General features: G+C 39.9%; 3 protein-coding genes across 4 annotated transcripts; 2 read left to right on the top strand and 1 right to left on the bottom strand.

The window, feature by feature from the left end:
* Positions 1–1947: 1947 nt before the first annotated feature.
* Positions 1948–4378, bottom strand: LOC104816740 (60S ribosomal protein L7-2-like). 2 transcript variants are annotated; one of them, XM_010545678.1, is made up of 7 exons: positions 4274–4378; positions 3179–3356; positions 2998–3095; positions 2855–2912; positions 2677–2756; positions 2500–2602; positions 1948–2329 (listed from the first exon to the last, which is right to left on the bottom strand). In XM_010545678.1, exons 2-7 carry the CDS (start codon positions 3350–3352, stop codon positions 2114–2116), a joined length of 729 nt encoding a protein of 242 aa, XP_010543980.1. In that variant the 5' UTR covers positions 3353–3356; positions 4274–4378; the 3' UTR covers positions 1948–2113. The 2 variants fall into 2 exon arrangements, with proteins under 2 accessions (XP_010543980.1, XP_010543981.1); XM_010545679.1 differs by lacking the exon at positions 4274–4378 and adding an exon at positions 4135–4240.
* Positions 4379–17671: 13293 nt separating this feature from the next.
* On the top strand, positions 17672–18771 carry LOC104816739 (glutathione S-transferase U17). Its single transcript, XM_010545676.2, has 2 exons — positions 17672–18075; positions 18204–18771. Exons 1-2 carry the CDS (start codon positions 17752–17754, stop codon positions 18573–18575), a joined length of 696 nt encoding a protein of 231 aa, XP_010543978.1. The 5' UTR covers positions 17672–17751; the 3' UTR covers positions 18576–18771.
* Positions 18772–19967: 1196 nt separating this feature from the next.
* Positions 19968–21349, top strand: LOC104816738 (glutathione S-transferase U16-like). Its single transcript, XM_010545675.1, has 2 exons — positions 19968–20334; positions 20893–21349. The coding sequence occupies exons 1-2, from the start codon at positions 20008–20010 to the stop codon at positions 21265–21267; spliced, it is 702 nt and encodes a 233-aa protein (XP_010543977.1). The 5' UTR covers positions 19968–20007; the 3' UTR covers positions 21268–21349.
* The last annotated feature ends 3199 nt before the right edge of the window (positions 21350–24548 follow it).

Raw genomic sequence — 24548 nt, 5'->3', positions numbered from 1 at the left:
TAGAAGCACGAATCAATGGATCATATTATCTTATATAATCCTTAACCTTACAGCTAGGTTTTTATGCATCCGGGGATTCTCCCAAGGATTAATGCATTCAGAGCTTCACAGAGTTTGTGGTACTTTTTGGGGATTGTTTCACCAATGGAAGACCCAGGTCTTCTGTTTTTTACTCTCTCCCGACCTGTCAAGGCTGATGTTTCTGGTTTCTGTTTTCTGAAAATTTTCTTTTGTTACTGTAAATATTTATTTCCTCTGTTGAATGGTCCTTGGCGCTTTCCGCGTTGAGGTTTGGTGAATTCCGACAGAACCACGTACAACCTAATGAGTGTGCACTCATTTGACTGCACATGACTCTACGGACTAGGCGAGCGTGACGACCTGTTAAAGTCCCATGCATCGTATGTGTGATTACACGTTCACAAGTTGTTCCTTTTCGGATTAAGGTTCGACAATGATCATTCCATAGGTGAACCTACGGAAACCTTATTACGACTTCTCCTTCCTCTAAATGATAAGGTTTAGTGGACTTCTCACGACGTCGTGGGCGACGAACCTCCCACGTCGCTGTGATCTGAAACACTTCACCGGATCATTCAATCGGTAGGAGCGTCGGGCGGTGTGTACAAAAGGCAGGGACGTAGTCAACGCAAGCTGATGACTCGCGCTTACTAGGAATTCCTCGTTGAAGTCCAACAATTGCAATGATCGATCCCCATCACGATGAAATTTCAAAGATTACCGGGGCATGTCGCCAAGGTGTGAACTCGTTGAATACATCAGTGTAGCGCGCATCGGCCCAGAACATCTAAGGGCATCACAAACCTGTGATTGCCTCAAACTTCCTTTTCCTATATGAAAAAAGTTCTTCTAAGAAGCCGGCCGTGAAGGGTCACCTCCACGTAGCTAGTTAGTAAGCTAAGGTCTCGTTCGTTAACGGATTTAACCAGATAAATCGCTCCATCAACTAAGAACGGTCATGCACCACCACCCATAGAATCAAGAAAGAGTTCTCAGTTTGTTAATCCTTATTATGTCTTGACCTGGTAAGTTTCCCCGTGTTGAGTCAAATTAAGGTGCAGGCTCCACTCCTGGTGGTGTCCTTCCGTCAATTCCTTTATGTTTCAGCCTTGCGACCATACTTCCCCGGGAACCCAAAAAATTTGATTTCTCATAAGGTCTATTCTTGTAAGTAGAGGCTCTGAACTTTTTGGTGGTACAGTTATCATTTTCCTTCTTCCCAGGTTTGTGGTAGCTATTTTTCTGCTTTCATGTGAATAACCCGACCCGGAATGGCTCGGCTCATGAAAAAGTGGAGAATTTAGGAGCCCATTACTATCTTTAGTGAGGCATGGGCCCTTTAACCCAAAAATATCATCTCCCGCCAAACTATTTTATATTACAGTTTTGTAAAATATAGATTAAACTATATGTAATTCGATAATTATTCGAGTAACTGTATATAGGAAATATCTAATCTGAATTTGTTCAGTTATCTTTTTGTATGACTCGTTTGGAATCCCATTTTCATATCATATTAGAAATCCACGGATATCCAATTTTCCGATATATAACCCATTGGATGATATATGGTGAAACATGTGCTGACTCTTGAAGAATCAAGAACTGTTTGTTGACTGGGATCGTATGGAACAGTTGAATGAATCTAAAGGTAGGGCTTTGAATTTTGTGAGGGTGAAACAAAAGAGATATGACAAGTGAATCAGTTCACCTGATATTATTTATGTACATGTATATCATACGTTTTCACAAGGTGGAGATTGTGCTGTGTTTCCACCGGTTTGGCGCAAACCGGGACTTGGTTTACTAACTTGCTTTTGCAACGTATATATACATGATTAGCCACGTCAAATGACAAATGCCGCAACACATAACTATAAATGCTGTTAATTTTCTTCTTATATATTTTGCATTTTGCAAAGGTGATTTCAATCGAATAGGAAGATGGACCAAAATGTGGGTCTTTTCTCTTATAGTATATGAAAGAAAAGAGAAGACGTAAACATAGCTACCAACAGCATGAAACCAGAATTCCAGGTCTGACAACCAAAAAAACACGCGTTTTGAAAAGCCTTGACTAGAGAGAGAGGCTTCAGTTCATTCTGCGGATGAGTTCATTGATGTAGTTCTCTCTGTTTCCAGCGTCTCCACCTTCAACATAATGGTTCCTCTTCTTCTTCAATCCCCCGAGCGGAGCCTTCAACTGGAATGGCCACAAGAAGTTGTTGGCTTCCTTGAAGTGAGGACCGACACTCATTATCTCGTGGATCAGATCCTCCGTGCATATTATCCCGTATTTCCCGAGTGCCTGCTCAATAAACATCCATCTTTTGTTAACCTTAGCTATCAGATTCAGACATTGTGGATATAATGCGCCAAATGATCTCAATAGGGTTTCATATAAATGCAAGTTAGGTTATGTCAGGATCATAACTTGGCTTTGAACCAGTCCTACAAAAGAGAGGAAATGTTCTTCACCTGCTCGATGATAGAGTTGTCTGTTAAGGCAATCCTCTGGTGGTTCAGCTTTCCATAGCCTCGTTTGTAAACCAATTCCTTCACGCTCTTCAAGTTGGGGTACCTGTGGAAAAGGGGGCTTAGTTTGCAAAAAAAGACCGATCGGTTACTTGGAAGATGCACAAGAAAGAGCTATACCCATAGGTCACATAAGGCTCAACCCGGTGAAGCATGTTCATAGTTGCTTTGTTGACTTTCAGGAACACACCATTGAAGATCTGCAAAAAAAGAATATCCATAATCCATGTCAGGAATAATCCAATCGATTAGTTCATACTGGCTTTAAACAGGTAAATGTCTATGGATAGAAGGTAACCTGTCTCAACCGCAAAAGCTGCAAAATCTTCCGTGTCTTCGGGTCGATAGCATTGATACTAATGGCACAAAGACGAGAAAAATGTAAGAATTCGGCACAAAGAAAAATACTGCACTTCACTCGAGACATTAAAGATCTCATACCCACGAATACGGACAATGAAAAGCAATTTTGCTTCGGGATCAACATAAAAGCCACCCTTCAACTTTGCCTCGCGCTTCAGCTGGATCAATTCCTTTTCCTGGAGAAACCGATATTGAAAATTTTCATGAATATGATTTCCCAATACTGAATCTGCAAAAACAATCAATAGAAGAATTGTACCTTCTCCTGGTATTCCTTGTCATAGTTTTTAGCTCGGTTGTAAATGAGCTTCCTGTTCTCAGCACTTTTCTTTTTAGCAGCTTCGAGCTCTTGTTTCTTGGCAAGCTCCCATTCCTCCTGTCGCTTCCTCTTCTTCAAAACCGACTCGGGAACAACCACCTTGGATTCAGTCATTTTCCTGGGTGTAACAGAACCAAAGAACATAACCAGATTTCAGTTTCATCAGAGCAATGAAAAAAGAGTTTCGAGTTTAACCACACATATCCCGGAGAGCCAAACTGAAAAGACAAAAACCCAAAGACAGCTAAAACTGGAAACATGCTTCATTTGTTACTTCAAATAAATTTCCTATTTCTTTCAACCAAACAACTACGCCAGATCCATTCAGTCATCTTCATCCAGAAGCACAATAGCTTCACCAAATAACGCTTTGTCTGCCTCAAGCAAATAACTGATATGATGCTTCAACCAGCAGATGGTTCATCACAGAACCAACAATGTAGAGCTACTACTGTAAAGAACCCATCATTAGTTCCAATCCAATAAATCATTTCTTTCTCAAGGACCTATATTCATCTTCATGTCAATTCCATGAGAGCTTGGAAACAGCTTATATATTGCTGGGAAACAATAGGGAGAGAACACCTGAGCTCGTAGGAGCAATCATCATTCATTTCTCAAGAGCAAAACCAATGAATGAGACACAGAATCCATTAACAGCATTAACCCTTTTAATTAGAAGAATTCCATGAACGAGCTTCGCATGAACACATTCAACAAATGTATAGTTTAATGCACCGCATCATCATAGAAGTTCAAGAAAAAAATGGCTACTTTAAGGTACTTGTTTTCTTCTCCCAAAAGGACCCCACTTATGCCTCAAATTCTCTGCAATATCCCCACAGATATGCATACACACAAACGTAATGGCGTTCCATAGAACGCCGAAGAACAACCTTTGCAGTGGACTCTATATAAGCAACAGATTCTGCAACTTGGCCCACCGGAAAACCACTCGGATCCAAGAAAAAAGAGAAGAAGAAGAAGAAGAAGAAGAAGAAGAAGAAGAAGAAAAAGAAGAAGAAATAAGGTTACCGGCGAAGGACCGACGGCGGCGGCGAAATCGAGAGAAGGCGGCTCTGCAACAAAATGAGAAGAGAAGGAGCTTGAAGAAACCTAATTCCCCCTTATACTCTCAGTCATTAGGGTTTCTTTATGTTTTTGTTATTCGATTTCCGCCTCTTAAAAGTTGAAATATTATGTTTGCGTCTCAAAGTTTTGAAAGACAGAACTGACCCTGGGAAGCAATGTTTCATTTCATCAAAAGCTATAATCAATGTGTTTAATGTATTTCATGGCGAACAAATCTAAAAGACACAAAATATTAATTGATAATTGGACGATGAAATTGCATAAATAAATGGCATTATAATTTACTCAATGTATAAAGAAATTGATCATGATGATTCTATAAAGAAAAAACAGTTTTGTTTCGAGGGAATTGGATTTATGATTTGATCAGGATCTATTTTGTGATGTTTTTTGTTTGTGTTTGAAAAGGAAACGTTAATTATGTCTAAGGATACAAATGATAAAAATAAAATAAAATAAAATAACCCAAATATTGTGGTTCGGATTTGATTCGATTTAGTTATTTTAATTTGTAAAAATTACAATCTTTCAATTTTTATATTGGATTCTGTTCGATTTTGATTTTTATTGATTAAATTATTTATTTTTAAAGAAAATTTTGTTTTTATTTATTCTATTTGGTTCAGATTTGATATTTTTTGTTTTAGAAAAAATATAAACATTCATTTTTATATCGAATTCAATTTGATTACGGTTACTTTTTCTTTGATTTGAATCAGTTTGATTATTTTTAGTTGAAAACAAATTAACCTGAAGCATGAGCCCGGAAAAAAGTCAATTTGGATCCAAAATCTCTATCAATAGGACATCAAATTGGATCCAAAGCTCAAATATCGGTTTGAGTCCACCTAAAAAAATTTCAAGTTTCCGAGTCGGGCCTAAATCGGACTCGTGCTTTATCGTACTAAGACCGACAGAATTTAGACTGATCCGAAAACACGATTTATTTTTAGAAAAATAGACTAAAAAATACATAAAAAATGTGATTTTTTATGTTTATTAAGTTGGTCGGTCCGAACTCGATCCAAATCCAGATTTTATGGGTTAGACTTCTACTTAATTTATTTGATCCTAAAAATTCAGGTCGGTCTAAACCTAAACCTGAAACTTTCGGACCGAGTGCGAATTTAGGCCATATTGATCCGATTGACGCCCCTACCTATCAAGCACGAGCCATAACCATGAGGCTAGACCGGAGCTAGAGCCCGAGCTAGAGAGGAGGCGAAAGCTATGCAATGGAGCATAACATAGACCGTCTTCTTAGCCAGTTCTGCGCAAATTGCTTTGTGCCTCTCTAGTCTTAATTGGTTCTTCAACGTCATACTATGTTCGTTGTTGTTGGGTGTATTATTTTATAATATATTCATACATGATTAAATTCTAATTTTATAACAACTGTGACACCCGAATTCCGTATCCCGTGAACAGGATATGCCACATGGACGAAATCAATAAAATATAATAAAACCGAAAGTATGAGAAATTAAAATCATTTTACGTAAAGATACGCAGCAGAATAAACACACCACACGTTGCTTAAAAACAACACATGTCCAAAAATGTAATTAAACACATCCTCTTCACATGGAACCTTGTTCCACAGTCGAAAACACACGAAAGAAAGATAAAACGTTCGTACATGATGTTACTTTTCCCAAGTTGTCGCTGTCGCAAGTGTGCTACTCGTGCTCCTCGGGATCTGAAAAATTTAACAACGGAGGGCTAAGCATAATGCTTAGTGAATGGCTCGGGTTGAGCCCGGAGAGCCCATTTCCATGACGGTACTGACTCGTCTTCGTCGACAGGCACCGTTATGGAAACGTCCACACAATAACACCAGTACTGACTCCACATCGTCAACCGGTACTAGTGTTATGTTTCGGTAATAGTACTGACTCCAAGTCCGTCAACCGGTACTACTACCAAAACCACCCCCACACCAGAGATGACTCCAAGGTCGTCAACCGGCACTGGTTCCATATCCACACGTCCCCGTACTAATACTGACTCACGCCGTCAACTGGTACTAAGTACGGGATCCATTAGTTATTCAATCACATGCATCATCATAATTATTTATCCATTATTTCTATATCACCATTTCCGAGTTTTCCTCTTAGATTTATCCTGCGTATTCACTTCGGTTTGCTGTTTAATTCCTTTCATTTTATGCACTTCTACCTTTTTCACATTCGTTCGACATACTTGTTTTATCCTATTTCGTTTGATCACAATTTAACACCGTATTCCAGTTTAATCAATTTAAACCTATAGTCAGGGTTGCAGCCAGTCCGTTCGGTCCACTACATCGACCGAATGGTCCAGCCATTTTGAGGTTTGACCGGACCGGTCGGTCTATGAGCAGGCCATCCGGTCTCCGCATGTGCATCTGGTTTGGTTTTTAGTCCTGGACCGTCCGTTCTACATGGCCCAGACCGGGCATTCCAGCTCATTCGGATCGTCCGTTCTATGTGGTCCAGACCGGGCGGTCCTGCATATTCACACCGTCCGTTCTATTTATGGCTCAGACCGGGCGGTCTAAATCACTCTGGAACGATCGGTCCAGCTCTTTTCATCATATTCGTTCTGTCTTGTCCCAGACCGGACGGTCTGGAACCAGGACTTCGTCTTCCTCACGAGATCCAGCCCGATTTCTCGCCATTTTTTACCAGATTTTGGTCCGATTTCGATTCCGATTGTAATCCACTCATTATTTAACATTCATATACCCTTAATTCTTGTAGAGACACTAATCTACACCATTATTCATGAGAATTGAATCTCACAAACACAACTCTAACCACTCACCTCGGATTCAAGTGCTGTGCATTTTTGTCCGAGCTCGTGTACGTTCTACGGGCCGTCTCTGATCGTGAAATTTTCCAGGAACCTTCTAGGGATGTCCCTCTTGGATTTCCCAAGCTTGTTTCGTCTCAAATCCCCCTGAATCTCTCTATTTTTCTCTACCCTCGAAGAACAGATTTCTGGGTTGCAGAATAGTGATCTTCACCTGTTGCAGCTGATTAAAAGCTCGGTTTTGGCGACAATTCGGGCCCGAAAATGGGGCAGGGGTCCAGTCCATGTCATGCACTACGTGATGAGTGGAAGCAGGCGGCACGTGGGTCACTTTGGTCGTGAAATAATGCATTCCTGTCCAGTCTTCAGTCCGTCCGGTCTGGTGTTGGTCCATCCGTTCTAGTTCGCGAACGTGCAGACCGGACTGTCTGCACCCTGGTCCGATCGGTCTTGACCGATTTTTCATCTTTTTCTCTGTTTTTCGCTGGACCGGTCGGTCTACCTCTAGACCGATCGGTCTACCTCTAGACCGATCGGTCTAGACCATTTTTTCTTCGTTTTTCCGATGTTTTCGACGTGTTCTAGTCCCACTTGTCCCTTGATTCGATGTTTATGTCAATCACCTTATATTTTAGACTTGTTTTACCCTATTTTATTCTCGAAATTAAATTAAATAATTTATTCGGGAATCGAGGCATTACAAATACTCCTCCACCAATTGTGAAGACATCTCCATTCGTGGATTTTATTTTATCCAATAATCCAATTTGCATCACAATATCCTTCAAATACAGCTGGATATTTGGAGCTAACAATGTAAAGCGTTATTTTGAGTATGTTTTAGATAACCCAAAACATGTTTAATTATCATCGAATGACTAGGATCTAAATTACTGATATGGCGACTGAGTTTACTTATTGCACAAGCAATATCTGGTCGAATACAGTTTGCGATATACATCAAGATTTTTAGAACTTGCATAGTCCAATTGAGATTCGTTTTTTTCTTTGTTTTTTTGCAAAAGCAAAGTTCATATCAATTGAAGTTCTTGCAAAATCAAAGTCTAAATATTTAAACTTCTCAAATACTTTTTCAATATAATGAGATTGAGATAACGCAATACCGTTAAGAATTTTAATGATTTTAATTCCAATAATTAAATCAGCAGCTCCTAAATCTTTCATGTCAAATCTTATGGAGAGAATACGCTTTGTATTGTTTATAGTTAAAAATGTCATTATTTATTATCAACATATCATCAACATATAAACATACAATTACAGTTTGGTTAGAAGTGTTATTAATGTAAATACATTTATCACTCTCATTAATCTTGAAATCGTTTGTCAACATTACATTGTTAAACTTAGCATGTCATTATTTTAGTACTTGTTTAAGTCCATATAAAGACTTAACAAGTCGACACACTTTATCTTCTTTTTCTGGAACCACAAACCCTTCAGATTGCTCCGATTTCTTCTTTTAAATATCCATTTAAGAAGGCAGTTTTAACATCTATTCGATTGATTTGCAATCCATATACAATAGCCAAAGCAATTAACACCCAAATAGATGTAATTCTCGAGACTGACGGAATATGTATCAAAATAGTCAACACCTTCTTGTTGTTGAAAACATTTAAGAAGTAGTCTCGCTTTATACTTGTCAATAGCACCATCATCTTTCAATTTTCTTTTAAAAATCCATTTGGAACCTAATGATTTGTTCCATGGAGGAAGGTCAACCAACTCCCATGTATGTTTGACAACCTCTTTGTCGTACTGAATTTCTAAAGAAGTCACAGCTTCTTTATATGTTTGAATCTCATTTTCTAACATGAATGTTCGAAAATGGACCAAAAGAGGTAGACATCCTTTGACGTGTGCTATGTGTATGTAACGCTCCGAGGCCGCTACGGAATGATGGAACTGTCCTCACACACCAACACGAGATCTTTTAGCACGCTTTGTCCTCACTCGCATACATCGCGTAAAATATTTTCCAGGAGATCCCTCATCATAAGACTACTCCAGAGAAAGCACACTTAACTTTGGAGTTCTCTCGAGATGGACAACCGAAAAGGTAGATGCATCTTATTGCTATCAGTAGCTCAATTAATTTCTTTAAGTTATCTTTGACGGTGTAGTCTCATACCTACACAATCCTCGGATCTCTCTCATTCCGCTGCATTCGATTCATCCCCGTACCCCCTATCCAGAAGTTCGTCAGGAGTCGCCCCTTGTTCATATCTCTCGCACCGGTGGTCACTTCCTGTGACACCCGTATCCTGTTTCCCATCGCAAGATGTGCCACATGGACGAAAAACAAATAAAATAATACAAACCAAAAATACGGGAATTTTAAAACTTTTTAATATCAAACACGCAGCGGAAATTAAATAACATTTAAGTCTTAAAACACTCATGTCCGAATTAAAAAGGTACAATCGTACAAACATAGAAATCGTTTTCTATCGCTCAAATTATTCAATGAAAGCAAAGCCCCGTACACGATGCTATCTCTTGAAGTCTTCGTCGCCTCACACGTGCTACTCGTGCTCCTCGTGATCTGAAAAAGGTGAAACCACGAGGGTTAAGCACAACTACTTAGTGAATAGCCCGGGTTGGATCCGGTAAACCCGTTCCCAATGAACGGTATTAAAACGATAAAACACAAGGTATAATATTCAATATTCAAAACGCATACATATCATATTAAAACATCATCGTATCAATTCTCGTATGGCTTCACACCATCGGGTCAGTCGTAAACCTTGGTCACTTCTCATGACCAGGAGCGCCTCTCACGCCTGTCACATCTCGGGACGTTGGCCGTCGCATCTCACGACAATCAAGTATGTATGGCTTCGCACCATAGAATTAGCCGTAAACCCTAGTCACATCGCATGACTAGGAGCGCCTCTCACGCCCTCACATCTCATGACATTAGTCGTTGCTTCGCGCAACAATCAAATCTCGTATGGCATCGCACCATAGGGTTAGCCGTAAACCCTAGTCACATCGCATGACTAGGAGCGTCTCTCACGCCCGTCACATCTCATGAAGTTGATTGTTGCTTCGCGCAACAATCAAATCTCGTATGGCATCGCACCATAGGGTTAGCCGTAAACCCTAGTCACATCGCATGACTAGGAGCGCCTCTCACGCCCATCACATCTCATGACCCACACAATCAAATCTCGTATGGCTTCGCACCATAGGGTTAGCCGTAAACCCTAGTCACATCGCATGACTAGGAGCGCCTCTCACGCCCATCACATCTCATGACGTTGGATGTTGCTTCACGCAACATCTGATGCGCTTCACGCGCACATCACTTCTCGTGACCCATCGGAGAATAAAACTCAAACAACATACAGCGATTCTCTCGGTATGTGTCGCACATCTCACCACGCATTCAATTTATTAATTTATTCCAATTCTTCCCTTTTTCATTTTTGTCATGTTTCAGCTCGTTCTTCACATAGTTTGGTCGACTCCTAGGTATATTTCATCCCGAGGTCTTTTTGGCTCAATTTTATCACTTTCTAGTCTGGACCGGTCGTTCCGGGCGTTTCCGGGGTCTAGACCGATCGTTCCTGGTCATTTCGGGCATTTTCGCTGTTTTCTGGGTCTGGACCGGTCGGTTTAGGCTTTTCCGGGGTCTACACCGGTCGGTCCAGGCCATTGCCTGGACAGATCGCGATTTCGCGATTTTCGTCCCAGATTCTGGTCCGACTTCGTTGGCTCATAACTCACTCGTTTCTTGTCCAAATTGAGTGTCGTTTGTTTCTAAATGCTCCTTGAAATGTCCTTTTTTTATTCCAACTAACAATTTATTCAATTATCACACCTATTTTCTGGGTAATGGCCTGAAAGTTTCGGACTCAGCATGCTTCTGCGTTTTTCTCTGTAATTTTACAGTTTTTCTCCGATTTTCAACCTTTCATATCTTGCTCGTTTCTTCACCAAATCGAGTGCCGTTTGTTTCTATGTGTTCATTGCAACTTCCACTTTCTAATATGCCCAGGTTTTATCGAATTAATACCATAATAACGATGAAAACGAGCTCACACAGAGACAACTCGAGCCACTCACCTCAAACCAGGACTGTTTCTGGTTTTGGCCGGAGTTGATGGAGTTTTCCGGCGATTCCGACGACAGCGATCCTCTCCGACGTTCTAGGGCTGTCCCTTGTTGCTCCACCGAGCTCCTTTCTCCTTCTCTCTCTCTCTCTCTCTTCCCTCCTCTCTCTTTTCCTTCCTTTTCTTCTTCTTTCTCTAATTTTTCTTTCTGAAACTTTTCTTCCCCCAGCATGATCCATGGAGCTGGATTGGGTCCGAATTTAGAGAGGTTCAGAGGCTTAGGGTCGGGTAGGGCTGCTTAGGGGGTATTATTGCTCAATTATGGAGGGTTAGGTGGGATTTTCGGCGCTTGTAGGACCTTGAACGCACCTCCATTGCGCGGTCAAGATCGCAAGCTCGCTGATATTTTCCTTCCCTGGACTGATCGGTCCAGACTTTTTTTTTTTGGTTTTCTCGTCTCATTTGCTCTGGTGGTTTTCGGGCCTCTTCCTAACACTTTGTGGTCCTTTTCTTAAGGCTTAGTACCCGTTTATATAATTGTTCTTCTCCAAAATTAATTAAATATTCCAAATTGGATTCGGGTTATTACACTTCCCGCCCTCCTTCGGTACTCGGGCTGTCATAAGCCCACCAGCTTACGTCTGATTCATCCTCACACTGTACTGAGAGAGTATCACCTCTGATACCATTTGTAATATCCCGAGGTCACTACGGAATGATGGAACTGTCCTCACACACCAACACGAGACCTTTTAACACGTTTTGTCCTCACTCGCACACATTCCGAAAAGTACTTCCCAAGAGGTCACCCATGCTAAGACTACTCCAGAGCAAGCACACTTAACTTTGCAGTTCTATCGAGATGGGCAACCGAAAAGGTAGATGCATCTTGTTACTATGAGTAGCTCAATTAATTCCTTTAAGTTATCTTTGACTGTGTAGTCTCATACCTACACGGCCCTCGGATCCCTCTCATTCTGGAGTGTTCGATTCATCCCTGTATCCCTACCCAGAAACTCGTTAGGAGTCGCCTCTTGTCCGTGCCTCTCGCACCAGCTATCACTCCCCGTCCTCCATCGGTACCCGAACTGTCACAGTGTAGGCTCTATCTCCTTTTGTGTACTTTCCATATTCACTTCCCGATTTCGTTTTGTTCCTTGATTAATAGATTAACATTATCTTTTATAATGAAAGATTGTTTAAAAGAATTCAACATTATCTGATTCAATCACCGTATTACTTTGAATATCGAGAATTTTATATTTGTGAACTAAAAATTTGTATTTTTTTAGCATAACATATGAAAACGCAATCTATTGTTTTTTTATCCTATTGTAACTCATTTGTGAAGAAGAACCTAGACATTTACTAGGCATCCCCACACTTTGAAGTATTTCAAGCTAGACTTTCTTTCTTTCTATTTTTTACATGGAATAGATTGTGTCTTACTATGGAGAACCCGGTTAAGTATTTGATTAGCTATTAAAATAGTTTATCCCCACATATTCTTGGGTAAAACTGAACTTTCAATAAGGCATTCATCATCTCTTTCAATGTTTGATTTTTTTCTTTCCGCAATTCCATTGGATTGGGAGTGTATGGGGCGATAGTTTGATGAATAATGTCAAATTCCAAACATATTTCTTCAAACGTAGATACATATTCACCATCTTTAGCACTTCTTATCATTTTGATCCTTTTGTAAGTTGCGTTTTAACTTTATTTTTGTATTGATTAAATGAACAATAGCTTCATCTTTACTATTAAGCAAATAAACATAGCAATATTATGTGTTATCATCAATAAAAATTATAATAAAAACTTTTTTACCCCACAAGATGGTGATGATTTCATGTCACAAATATTTGTATGAATTATGTGTAGAGGTTCAAGATTTCTCTCAACCGATTTGAAAGAATGTTTAGTAAATTTATATTCAACACACTTCACACTTTGATTGTTTGCAATCAAATTTTGGTAACAGTTCCAAATTGATCATTTTTCTTAAAGATTTGTAATTCATGTGTCCTAATATAGCATGCAATAGATTATTTTAATCGAGTAAATAAGCGGAATAATCATTCTTATTACCATTCATGGTCATTACATTCAATTTGTTCTTCATTTAGATAACATTTACCAACATATGTCATTCTTACTTATTACAAGTTTGTCGGAAACAAAAACACATTTGAATCCGTGTTTCACCATCAATGATGTCGACGATAAGTTTTTGTGAATCTCCATTACATTAAGAACATTAGTCAGAGTCACTATCTTTCTGGAGGTCATCTTAAGAGAAATCTTTTCAGTCCCTTCAACCTTTGCAATTATGAAATTTTCTACGAAAACAGTTTCTCCATCTTTGGCAGAAACATAAGATGAGAACATCCACTTGTTGGTACACACATGGCAGATCGCACCAGAATCCATCTACCATTCTTTGGGATTTCCATCCAAGTTAGCTTCCAAGATTATGGTACACAAGTCAATATCTTCAACTCCGGAAGAGATCTATGTGATGTTAACATTACTTCTTTTCTTGGTCTTTAGACCACGACAATCCACAACTCGGTGACTAAACTTACCGCAGTTATGGCAAGAACCCTTAAATTTCTTAATGAATTTGTTCGAGTTATTCTTTTGGTTAGAAAAATTCTTTCTTTTCTTACAACAGATAGAACATGCTCAATAACGTTTCCTCCTAAGACCGAGTTTGTCTTTCAATTCAGTCATCTTATTGTCTTGCTCGATCGTGAGATGGATAATCAAGTCTTCAAGTGATATCTCTTTGCGTTTGTGTTTCAAATAGTTTTTAAAGTCTCTCCACGATGGTGATAACTTCTCAATGAAGTCATCTAGCAAAATGACACCAATAATGTACAATTCCGATAATGATACAAACAGTTATGATAAAAAAATCACTATATCAATATTATTTTCAAACCGAAAAAACCATATACGAACCCACGGTAAACCGTGTCTCAGTAAAAAAATTATTTCTAACTCGATATATACAGTTAAATGGAATATATCCTCATAGGATAGGATGAACGTAATTCAAACAACTCCGTCAAATTGTCGAAACTAAAAAACGGTTTGAATCACAAAAAGAAAAGATGTTTTTCTTTTTTTTTTGTAAAAAAAACTTTTTTTTTGTCTTTTGCTTGATTTAAAAAAATGAATACAAAGAACTCTATTTATAGGACTAAAATTTTTGTAACATTTTAAAACCATAAATATATTTATGTTATAAAAATTTAAATGTTGAGAATAACATACAAAATATTTTCTATCCTTTTTTTTAAGTTTCGGAAAAATGATAATATATTTGTGATGTGCGACGCCGAATGAAATTAAGTATTTTTATTTTTGTATTATTTAAATAGAAAACATTCAAAACCTTTTTTTACTTTCTCTCTCTATGTACCTTTTTTCACCTTAGTTTTTAGGAAAAATTTGCGTAAATGTTAAAAAAAAAGCATCTTTGCATTCTATACTTCTACTATTATAATCTTTGTATTCTATATTTTTTAAGTTAAATAATCATCATACCCTTCTATATTATTACAACCTGCAGATTTTCTACATTTATAAAAAAAATACTTGCATAAATTTTAGTTTCCTCCACATACATGAAAAAAATACTTATATGGATTTTGTTTTCTTATATAAGTATAGAAAAACACTTGTATGGATTTCGTGAAAAAACATTTGCAGGTCAGCATGTCAGCATGTCTTCACATCACCAGGTTGGCATGTGACATGTCGCATGTCGCAAATCACCTGTGGCATATCGCAAGTGACTTGTCGCATATCGCAGGTCACATACTTGGAACCTGTCGTCATTTTTTGTTTTAGAAATTTCATCAAACACCTTATGTGCATAAAATAAAATTATCATATGAATACCATAGAAAAAGAAATCAGAAAGAAAAATATTTAATTAGATAAGATAAACTGTAAGAAATAGAGAAAATAGAACAAATATTTTAGTGAAAACAGAAGGACAAATCTCATAACGCAATGATTTTTAAAAGACAGATTATCACATAATCGCAGAGAGATATAGACGAGAAGATTCAGTCCAACCAGTAAAAGGATCGAGAGAATAGGTAAATGGATATGATCGTAGTTATCGTTAATTATCTGGTCGCGTTTGCATTATGTTCAATGTAATCACGGTCGTAGTTATCTGGTCATAGTGAAGTCACAGTCGTAATTTTCTGATTGTAGTGAAGACATTGTCGTAGTTATCGGGTCGTAATTATCTAGTCGTATTGAAGTCATGGTCGTAATTATCTGGTCGTAGTGAAGTCACGGTCGTAGTGAAATCACGATCGTAATTATCTGGTCGTAGTGAAGTTACGGTCGTAGTGAAATCACGGTCGTAACTATCTAGTCGTAATGAAATCACGGTCGTAATTATCTAGTCGTAGTGAAGTCACGGTCGTAATTATCTTGTCAGAGTGAAATCACAGTCGTAATTATCTGGTCGTAGTGAAGTCACGGTCCTAGTGAAATCACAATCGTAATTATCTGGTCGCAGTGAAGTCACAGTTGTAGTTATCTGGTCGTAATGAAATCACGGTCGTAGTTATCTGATCGTAATGAAATCACGGTCGCATGTCATTTGCCAGACCGTAGGTAATCTATCGCAGATTGTAGATCATTTACCACAGAATGCAGGTCATTTTTCACAGATGGTATGTCATCTGCTACAGTTTTCTGTTATAGACATTTCATCAAACACCTTATGTGCATAAAAAATGATCAGAATATCACAAAAAGAAATCAACCATAAGAATATTTGAATAGATTATAGTTTGTAAGAAATAGATAAAATATTGTAGAAAAAATAAGATCAAATAGCAAAACATATCGATTTCTAAAAGATAGATTATCATAAAATCACAGATCGCATGTCAAATGATCTACGACCTGCGATAGATCATGTGTCGCAGGTCGCATGTCATCTGCCAGACGTAGGTCATATGTCGTAGACTATAGGTCATTTACCGCAGAATACATGTCATTTTTCACAGACGGTAGGTTATATGCTATAGTTTTCTGTTACAAACATTTTATCAAACACATTATGTGCATAAAAAATTTATATGAATATCACAGAAAAAGAAATCAACCAGAAGAGATATTTGAATAGATTAGACAAACTATAAGAAATAGATGAAATAGATAAAATATTAGAGAAAATAAGATCAAATAGCAAAACATACTGATTTCTAAAAGATAGATTATCACAAAATCGCAAGTCGCAGGTCTTTTGACTTACGACCTGCGACCAGTTCATGTGTCACAGGTCACATGTCATCCAGACTGTAAGTCATCTGTCGTAGACTATAGGTCATTTACCATAGAACGTATGTTATTTTTCATAGACGGTGGGTCATCTGCTATAGTTTTCTATTACAGATATTTCATCAAACATCTTATGTGTATAAAAAAAATGATCAGAATATCACAGAAAAAGAAATCAATCAGAAGAGTATTTGAACAGATTATATAAATTGTAAAAAATAGAGAAAATAAATAAAATGTTGAAAAAAAATAAGATCAAATAGCAAAACGTATCGATTTCTAAAAGATATATTATCACAAAATCGTAGAAAAATACTTTGAAGGATAATTTGGGTATTTAGAAACAAAAGTATAGTATACAAAGTTATTTTTTTGTGAAATATTTTGTAAATTTTGTTTTTTTGTATATTTTACCAAATGCCCCTAGTTTTTATTGTTGATCTAAAAGGTTTGTTGTTTTGTTATAAAAAGTGTATAAATAAAACAAAAATTATATATATATATATAAAGAAATGAAAAAATGAAAGAATATATATACTATAGATATCATTTTATTATTATATTATAAAATTATTTTTATATATGGATTGAATACAATTTGTCAACAATAATATTTCATAACAAACATATATTCATATTATAATAACAATTATATTTCAAATTAAACAATTTAAATATATATTATTAAATAAATTTATCTACTCATGCTAGAAAAGTTTTCAATAAATCTTAAAACATAAAAAAACATAAAAATAAGAATATAGAAATATAATTTTAAAAATAAAATAAATAATAAAATTGATTATGTATAATTTTTATTAAATCAAATTAAGGTGTCTTGCAAATTAGTTATAATAAAAGATAAAACAAAAATATATAATAATTCACGCAAATTTCCTCAAATAGTTATTAAATATTTTACCAAATTTAGATTTGTTTTTGTCTAGAATTAGTATTATATATTTATGTATGGAATATATCATTTTGTATTATTATTTATTTTATATTTTAACGGCTGGAAATTAATTACTCTGACACGTGTTGACGATTTATTGGTAATTCTTTTTTTCCCGTCATCTACTCCGCTCTCCAAACCTACCCTCTCCCCCTCCTATAAAACCGGTCTAAACCTTGACCCAAAATTCCAGAAATCTCCGCACACACACCACTACCATTCATTTCCTCTGCTCTTCTTCTTCTTCTTCTTCACCGCCGGAAAAAATGGCGACGGGCTGCGACGTGAAACTAATCGGTGCGTGGGCGAGCCCATTCGTGATGCGTCCTCGCATCGCTCTTAATCTCAAATCCGTCCGCTACGAGTTCCTCGAGGAGACATTCGGATCCAAGAGCGAGCTTCTTCTCAAATCCAACCCTGTCCACAAGAAGATCCCGGTTCTGATCCACGCCGATAAACCTGTTTGCGAGTCGCTCATCATCGTGCAGTACATCGACGAGGCTTGGAGCTCATCTGGACCGTCTCTCCTCCCTTCGGATCCGTACGACCGAGCCGTTGCTCGCTTTTGGGCTGCTTACATTGATGAAAAAGTACTGTTTCCACTTCAAATTCTTCTTCGGATTCCACGCTTTGCGAAAGCGACATCGGTTTGAGAATGAATATGTTATGCGAAAAACTGTATAATATCCCTCACGTTTGATTTATTGTGTTCTTGAAGTGGTTTCCCTCCATAAGAGAGATCTCGAAGGCTTCGGGAGAAGAAGCGAAGAAAGCAGCGATATCTCGAGCTGAAGAAGGGACGGGGCTCGTGGAGAAGGCGTTCGTGGAGTGCAGCAGAGGAAAACCTTTCTTCAATGGCGACAATGTCGGGTATCTCGACATAGCCGTGGGCTCGTTCCTGGGTTGGTTGAGGGTGACCGAGCTGATGTCGGGTCATAAACTGTTGAACGAAACCAACACTCCATCCCTGACCAAATGGGCAGAGAGGTTCTGCAATGATTCCGCTGTGAAACCTGTCATGCCCGAGACGGAGAAGCTCGCTGATTTCGCCAAGAAAATATTCTCGAAGCCTCCTCCTCCTTCTGCATGAGGCGACGCTCCTAACCTGCTTTATATGTTTCGTATGAAATAAAGGATTCGGGTATCTGGCAACTATTTCTGTGGGTTTTCTTTGAATTCGAGCAGAGATCAAGCAAGAATGGGGTTTGAGATGGTTCTTTGTGTGATTGCTTGTATCTTTGCTTGGTGAAATAAAAAATTTCAATCGATGCGTAGTAGACATGTTACGTTCATGAATGTGGTAAGTTTTCTCCGTATTCAAGGATGTCCATGAAGTTATAACAAATATACAATCTAATCTAGATTTCCTTTTTTAGTAATATCTTGTAAAACAAATAAAAATTTCTTTCTATATATATACACTTTCGAAGTTTAAATCCTATACATATTATTGAAATGATCATAACATCGATAACTCTAACTCAACACAATTTCGTCTTGCCCGATGACTATATTTTCTGTATCAAGATTTTGTCCAAAAAAAAACATAAACAACAGACCCATATTCAATCCAATTCACGTCACAGTAACATCTTCGTAATAGTTTCTGCGTGCATCTGTCGTCATCGTTGGCATCATCGTTTTCCATGCTTTTTGCAGTCGGTGGCATCGTTTTCCATGCTTGGAAGACGTGGAGGGTAAAATGGTATTTTCCTATCCAAGGTTACGTACACATCTGTGAAATACCAAATATCTCTTGCGTGCCTGTCGTCGTGGCTTCTGTATTGTCCACACAAAGTGATATCTGGATGATCGAGTAAGTAAAAAAAATACAATACCTTTGTCCCTTGGTAAAGGGGGCCGGGGGCCGGTGTTTCGGTATGGTATTTTAGAATCCAAATATGCTATTTTTTTTAAAGAAAAATCGTACATGAATAAATATCTAAATTATAAAATCTCTATATAAATATTTAAATTTTTCTAAAATTATATATAAATACCTAAACTTTTAAAAAAATTTCAAATAAATTCAAAAATATGTTAATAATATAATCTATTTTTATTTAAAAAAACCTAAAATTTATATTTATTTGAATTTTTGTAAAAAATCTAAATATTTATATAAGATTTTTAAAATTTCACTATAAAAATTTTATAGTTCAGATATTTATAAAATTTTTATAAAAATTAAAGTATTTATATGTTATTTTCTTCTTTTTTTTACCGAATTATTCAAAAAATTTGAATGATAATTTTTTAGAAATTTTAATTTTTTAAACCGAATGTATCGAACTAAATTTTTTAAAAATTGAAAAAATAAAAATTGTTTAAAAAATCTAATTTTTTTTTAATAAAAACGAATTAAATCGAAATCGAATAGAATCTAATATAAAATAATAACCAATTCGTATATATTTTTATAGAAACTAAAAAATCGGACAATTTCCGAACCAAATACGGAAATGTCAGTCTATTTTATACGCACCACTCTTTCTTCTTCTTTCATTTCCGTGGGGAAAGAAATGGAAAAGAGAGAGGAAGTGAGGCTTTTGGGTGCATGGTACAGTCCGTACACTCTAAGAGCAAAGATTGCTCTTCAGCTCAAATCCCAGGACTACGAGTCGGTGGAGGAGAACATGTTCGGGTCCAAGAGCCAGAACCTTCTGGAATCGAACCCGGTTCACAAGAAAGTACCGGTTCTGATCCACAACTCTAAACCGGTTTGCGAGTCCATGGTCATCGTTCAATACATCGACGAGACATGGGATTCATCAGGACCCTCCATTCTTCCCTCCGATCCTTATCTTCGGGCCATCTCTCGGTTCTGGTCTTCCTTTGTTGATGACGTGGTAACTCATCACTTGTATTTTATAAATTGATAACCCTTTTCCTTGTATTTCTTTTTTTATAAATTGGGATTCATCTTTGCTTGGGTCTTGTAAATATGGTCTCGTATTTCATGCATTGGACTTTAGTGTATAATCCATATGGTTTGAACATTTTGGATTTAGGTTTTATTATTTTAGAGTTTAGGATATGCCTATTTGGTTTTATGTCGGTTTTATATTAAATTTAGAATTTATTCGAATGCGATTTCTATTTAAGAAAACTTTCATCTAAATCAAATATATATATTTTTTTGTAATATTGAATTCATGTTTGTTTATTCATTATTGAATTCAGATTTGTTTCGGGTTAAGGTATTATAGTTAAATAAAGTGAAAACAGTACCACAAAAAGGAAACATTGCATGATATCTGTCTTTTTTTGGGTATAAGATATCTGTCTTCTTAGTGAAACTCAGGTGAAACCACAAAAAATGTATGAGTTGGTCGGAATCGATTCGAGATTAGGCCGACAAAGTCAGTTATAGATCAATCACAACACCCTCCTTTTGCAAAACGCAGTGGTTCGCGGCGTTTAGAGCAGCGGCCGTGTCCAAGTCGGAGGATACGAAAGCTAAGCTCACGGAAGAAGCCGGGGCAGCGTTGGGGCGCTTGGAGGAAGCATTCGCGAGCGTAAGCCAAGGGAGAAGGTTCTTTGGCGGGGAGAGCATCGGGTTTATCGACATCGCCCTCGGGAGTTTCATGGTCCTCGTGAAGGCCAGGGAGAAGCTGAAAGGAGAGAAGATTCTTGACGAGATCAAGACTCCGTCCCTTCACAAATGGGCTGATGACTTCTTGTCAAGTGAAGCTGTGAGAAAGGTCGCGCCAGAGATCGATAAGGTTGCCGAGTTTCTTGGAGAGCTTGAGGTTAAAGCCCAATCAGCTTCGAGATCTTGAAATTGCTCCTTCCTTGGAAATAACTATGCCATGATGTTTGCATATATAATAAATATAACGTGTGATTGTGGTGTGTGTTATATCTTCTAACTTATGGTCAGTCCACTCCTTATGCAAGTGGACCGGAATAACCGATAACTCCTAGCCCGTAGCCAACGGGTCCTTAAGAGTGGCTAGAAACGGATCCGGATCTTTGAGTGATTATTGTTACGGTACGAAAATTCGCGGACGCATTTCCGTACCGTAACCGACCGAGAGTCCGCGTCCGCAGTCATCCGGGAACGAGGGGAAGCTCGTCCGTGACCGTCCGAGACTGAGCGTGCCAAGAAAATGCAGGTCAAAGTGTGGGGGACTCGTCCAAGCGTCGTCCAGACCCGTCCAGCACCGTCCAGACCGTTCCGGAACCTTCCAGAAATGCGTACGCGCGCGGTCAAGCCCGGGAACGACCCAGAGCGTGCGGGAGAGTTCCAGAAGCTTCGGGAGACTCCGCGAGACCGTCCGCGAGAGTCGGGACGAGAGTGGCCGAGAGAGTTCGAGAGAATTCCGGACCACCGACCTAAGGGCGCCATCCTTAGGAAATATCTGGTCGGGACACGTGGCACAATCTGGACCGTCCATCCGAATAAATCCGGACCGTCCGTTTTTCTCCACAACCGACCTAGCCATGTATAAATAGGCCATCCCCCTCATTCGGATGAATCAATCTCCGCCTTGTACACACACAAACACTAGCCTTGTAAAATTTCCCGATCGATAAAGCTTTCGTTGTACACGATCGCTTTCCTTTTCCGCTGCGCACCCAAAATCTAGGCTTACTTAGTCCCGAAATCGCCCAAGAGACTAAGTGCCGCACCGGTTAAGTTTTGTGAGAAAACTAACCGCGTGACAGGTGGTATCAGAGCAACGGCCCAGTCCTGAGTCCGAAACTCTACCACGACACAATGGCCAGCGAGGAAGCCAGCTTTGTTGCCGAACTCGAGCAACCGTCCGAACAAGTGGAGTCGGTCCGCGGCCGGGAGCCGACTCGCGTTCAGCCGAAGCGGGGAAAGTCTAAGGCAAGGCCCAGTCCAACGGACCTCGTGGAACGAAAGGTCCAGGTCCTTGAGCGATCCGTGGATGCTCATGCGGCCATGATTGGCGAACTCTCCGAACAATTCGAGAACATTGTTGCGGAAAATGCGGAGATCACTCGTGCCGCCAAGGAAATGATTATGGAACTTGGCCGCACATTCCGTTCGGAGCTCGAAATGCTTACCCGCGAAGTGACAGAGATTCGACAGTTCGCCGAACGCGAACTTAGCGCATTGCGCAAGGATCTGGAGAGGGTCCAATCCGAGTGCCAGTCCCGTCACCATGCGAGTCAAGCATCAACCAGCGGTACGGCCGGACTATCCGTACCAAATGTCAAAGTCCCGAAGCCTGCGATGTTTGACGGCACACGCAGCGCTTCAAGGGTGGAGAACTTCCTATTTGGCTTGGACCAATACTTCGAGGCCATCGGAGTAATGGACAATGCCTCAAGGATTGGCTACGCTCCAACCTTCCTACGGGATGCTGCGCAATTATGGTGGAGACGCAAGCATGCCGATCGCGAAAAGGGACTTTGCGACATCCATACTTGGGAGCAGTTTAAGTCCGAATTGCGGAAACACTTCGTGCCCCACAATGCGGAGCACGAAGCCCGAGGGAAGCTGCGTCGTCTTCGACAAATGGGAAGCATCCGAGATTACATCAAGGATTTCACAACCCTTTTGCTCGAGATTGACGATATGTCTGATAAGGACGCCCTCTTCCACTTCAAGGATGGATTGAAGGATTGGGCAAAGGTGGAACTCGATAGACGAGGCGTGCAGACTTTGGATGATGCCATTGCCGCAGCCGAGTCCTTCTCCGAGTATGCTCCACGCGCTGCAACCGACAAGTCCTACCCTGTGAAGAGTGGGGGAGAGGAATCCGCCCTCAAGGACCCAAACCGCAAGGAAGCATGAGGATCGTCCAAACATCTTGAAGGGAGTTATGGGAGACCCCAACAAAAGGAGTGGACGAAGCCCAAACCGTCACAACCATGCTTCATGTGCAACGGACCACATTGGACCCGTGACTGCCCAAATAGGAAGGCGGTGAACGCCATGCTAGCTGAGCTCCAAAAGCCGACCCAAGACAGGGACGAGGATGCCCAAGCTACCATGGGATCCTTACAGTTCCTCAGCGCCATGTCCAAAACTCCTCTGACTAAGCCCGGAAAGGAGCAAGGACTTTTGTATGCAGACGTGGTTGTCAACGGCAAGACTACCACGGCCATGCTGGACACCGGGGCAACACACAATTTCATCGATGTTGAGGAGGCCAAACGACTTGGTCTCAACATCGCAGGAGACCGAGGCACGGTCAAGTCGGTCAACTCCTCGGCCAAACCCATCATTGGGCGAATCAAGGGAGTGGACGCAAAGATGGGTTCCTGGACCGGGAGACTAGACTTCACTGCAGTCGCCATGGACGACTTCAAGCTGGTGTTGGGTCTAGAGTTCTTCCGAAAAGTGAACACACTCTTCTCGGCATCCACAAAGTCCCTCATCATCCTTGATGGTGACAGGCCATGCACAGTCCCATTACAGAGGATTGAACGCCCCGCCGCACTCATATCCGCGACTCAGTTCAAACGAGGCATGAAGTCGGCGGATAACTTCATCATTGTCGTAAAGGACGTCAACGAGGACCGAACCAAGCCCTCACGTCCGCCAAAGACGCGCAAGGCAGCGTCACCAGCCCTGGAGAATAAGAACCGTCCGCGGAAGGGACGGAAGGCCAATGCCAAACGGAAAGCATTGCGCCGCGACACCCAGCTAGCCAGTCTGAGCGCTAGCCACTCACGGGACCAACCGTCAAGTCCCAAGACGACGGACTCGTCTCCCCGGAAGAAGCCACGGGTACGGTTCACATCCGAACCAACCGCCCTAAATGCAACATTGGCAGGCACATTCGCCAATGTCAGCCACGACCGCGAACACGCCCGAGCTTGGGCCATCGCCCAGGCCTGTCTCGGCAGAGCCATCCGAGACCTGGAACACTGGGACTCGTCGCCAAGGCATCACGTGCATGCCAAGGACACGACGAGGACGTCGCGCCATTGAGTGGGGGAGAATGTTACGGTACGAAAATTCGCGGACGCATTTCCGTACCGTAACCGACCGAGAGTCCGCGTCCGCAGTCATCCGGGAACGAGGGGAAGCTCGTCCGTGACCGTCCGAGACTGAGCGTGCCAAGAAAATGCAGGTCAAAGT

Source organism: Tarenaya hassleriana, unplaced genomic scaffold (assembly GCF_000463585.1).
Source record: "Tarenaya hassleriana unplaced genomic scaffold, ASM46358v1 Cleome26, whole genome shotgun sequence".
NCBI lineage: Eukaryota > Viridiplantae > Streptophyta > Magnoliopsida > Brassicales > Cleomaceae > Tarenaya > Tarenaya hassleriana.
The sequence above is the reverse complement of the archived record's forward strand: the minus strand, read 5'-3'. Positions and strand labels throughout refer to the sequence as shown.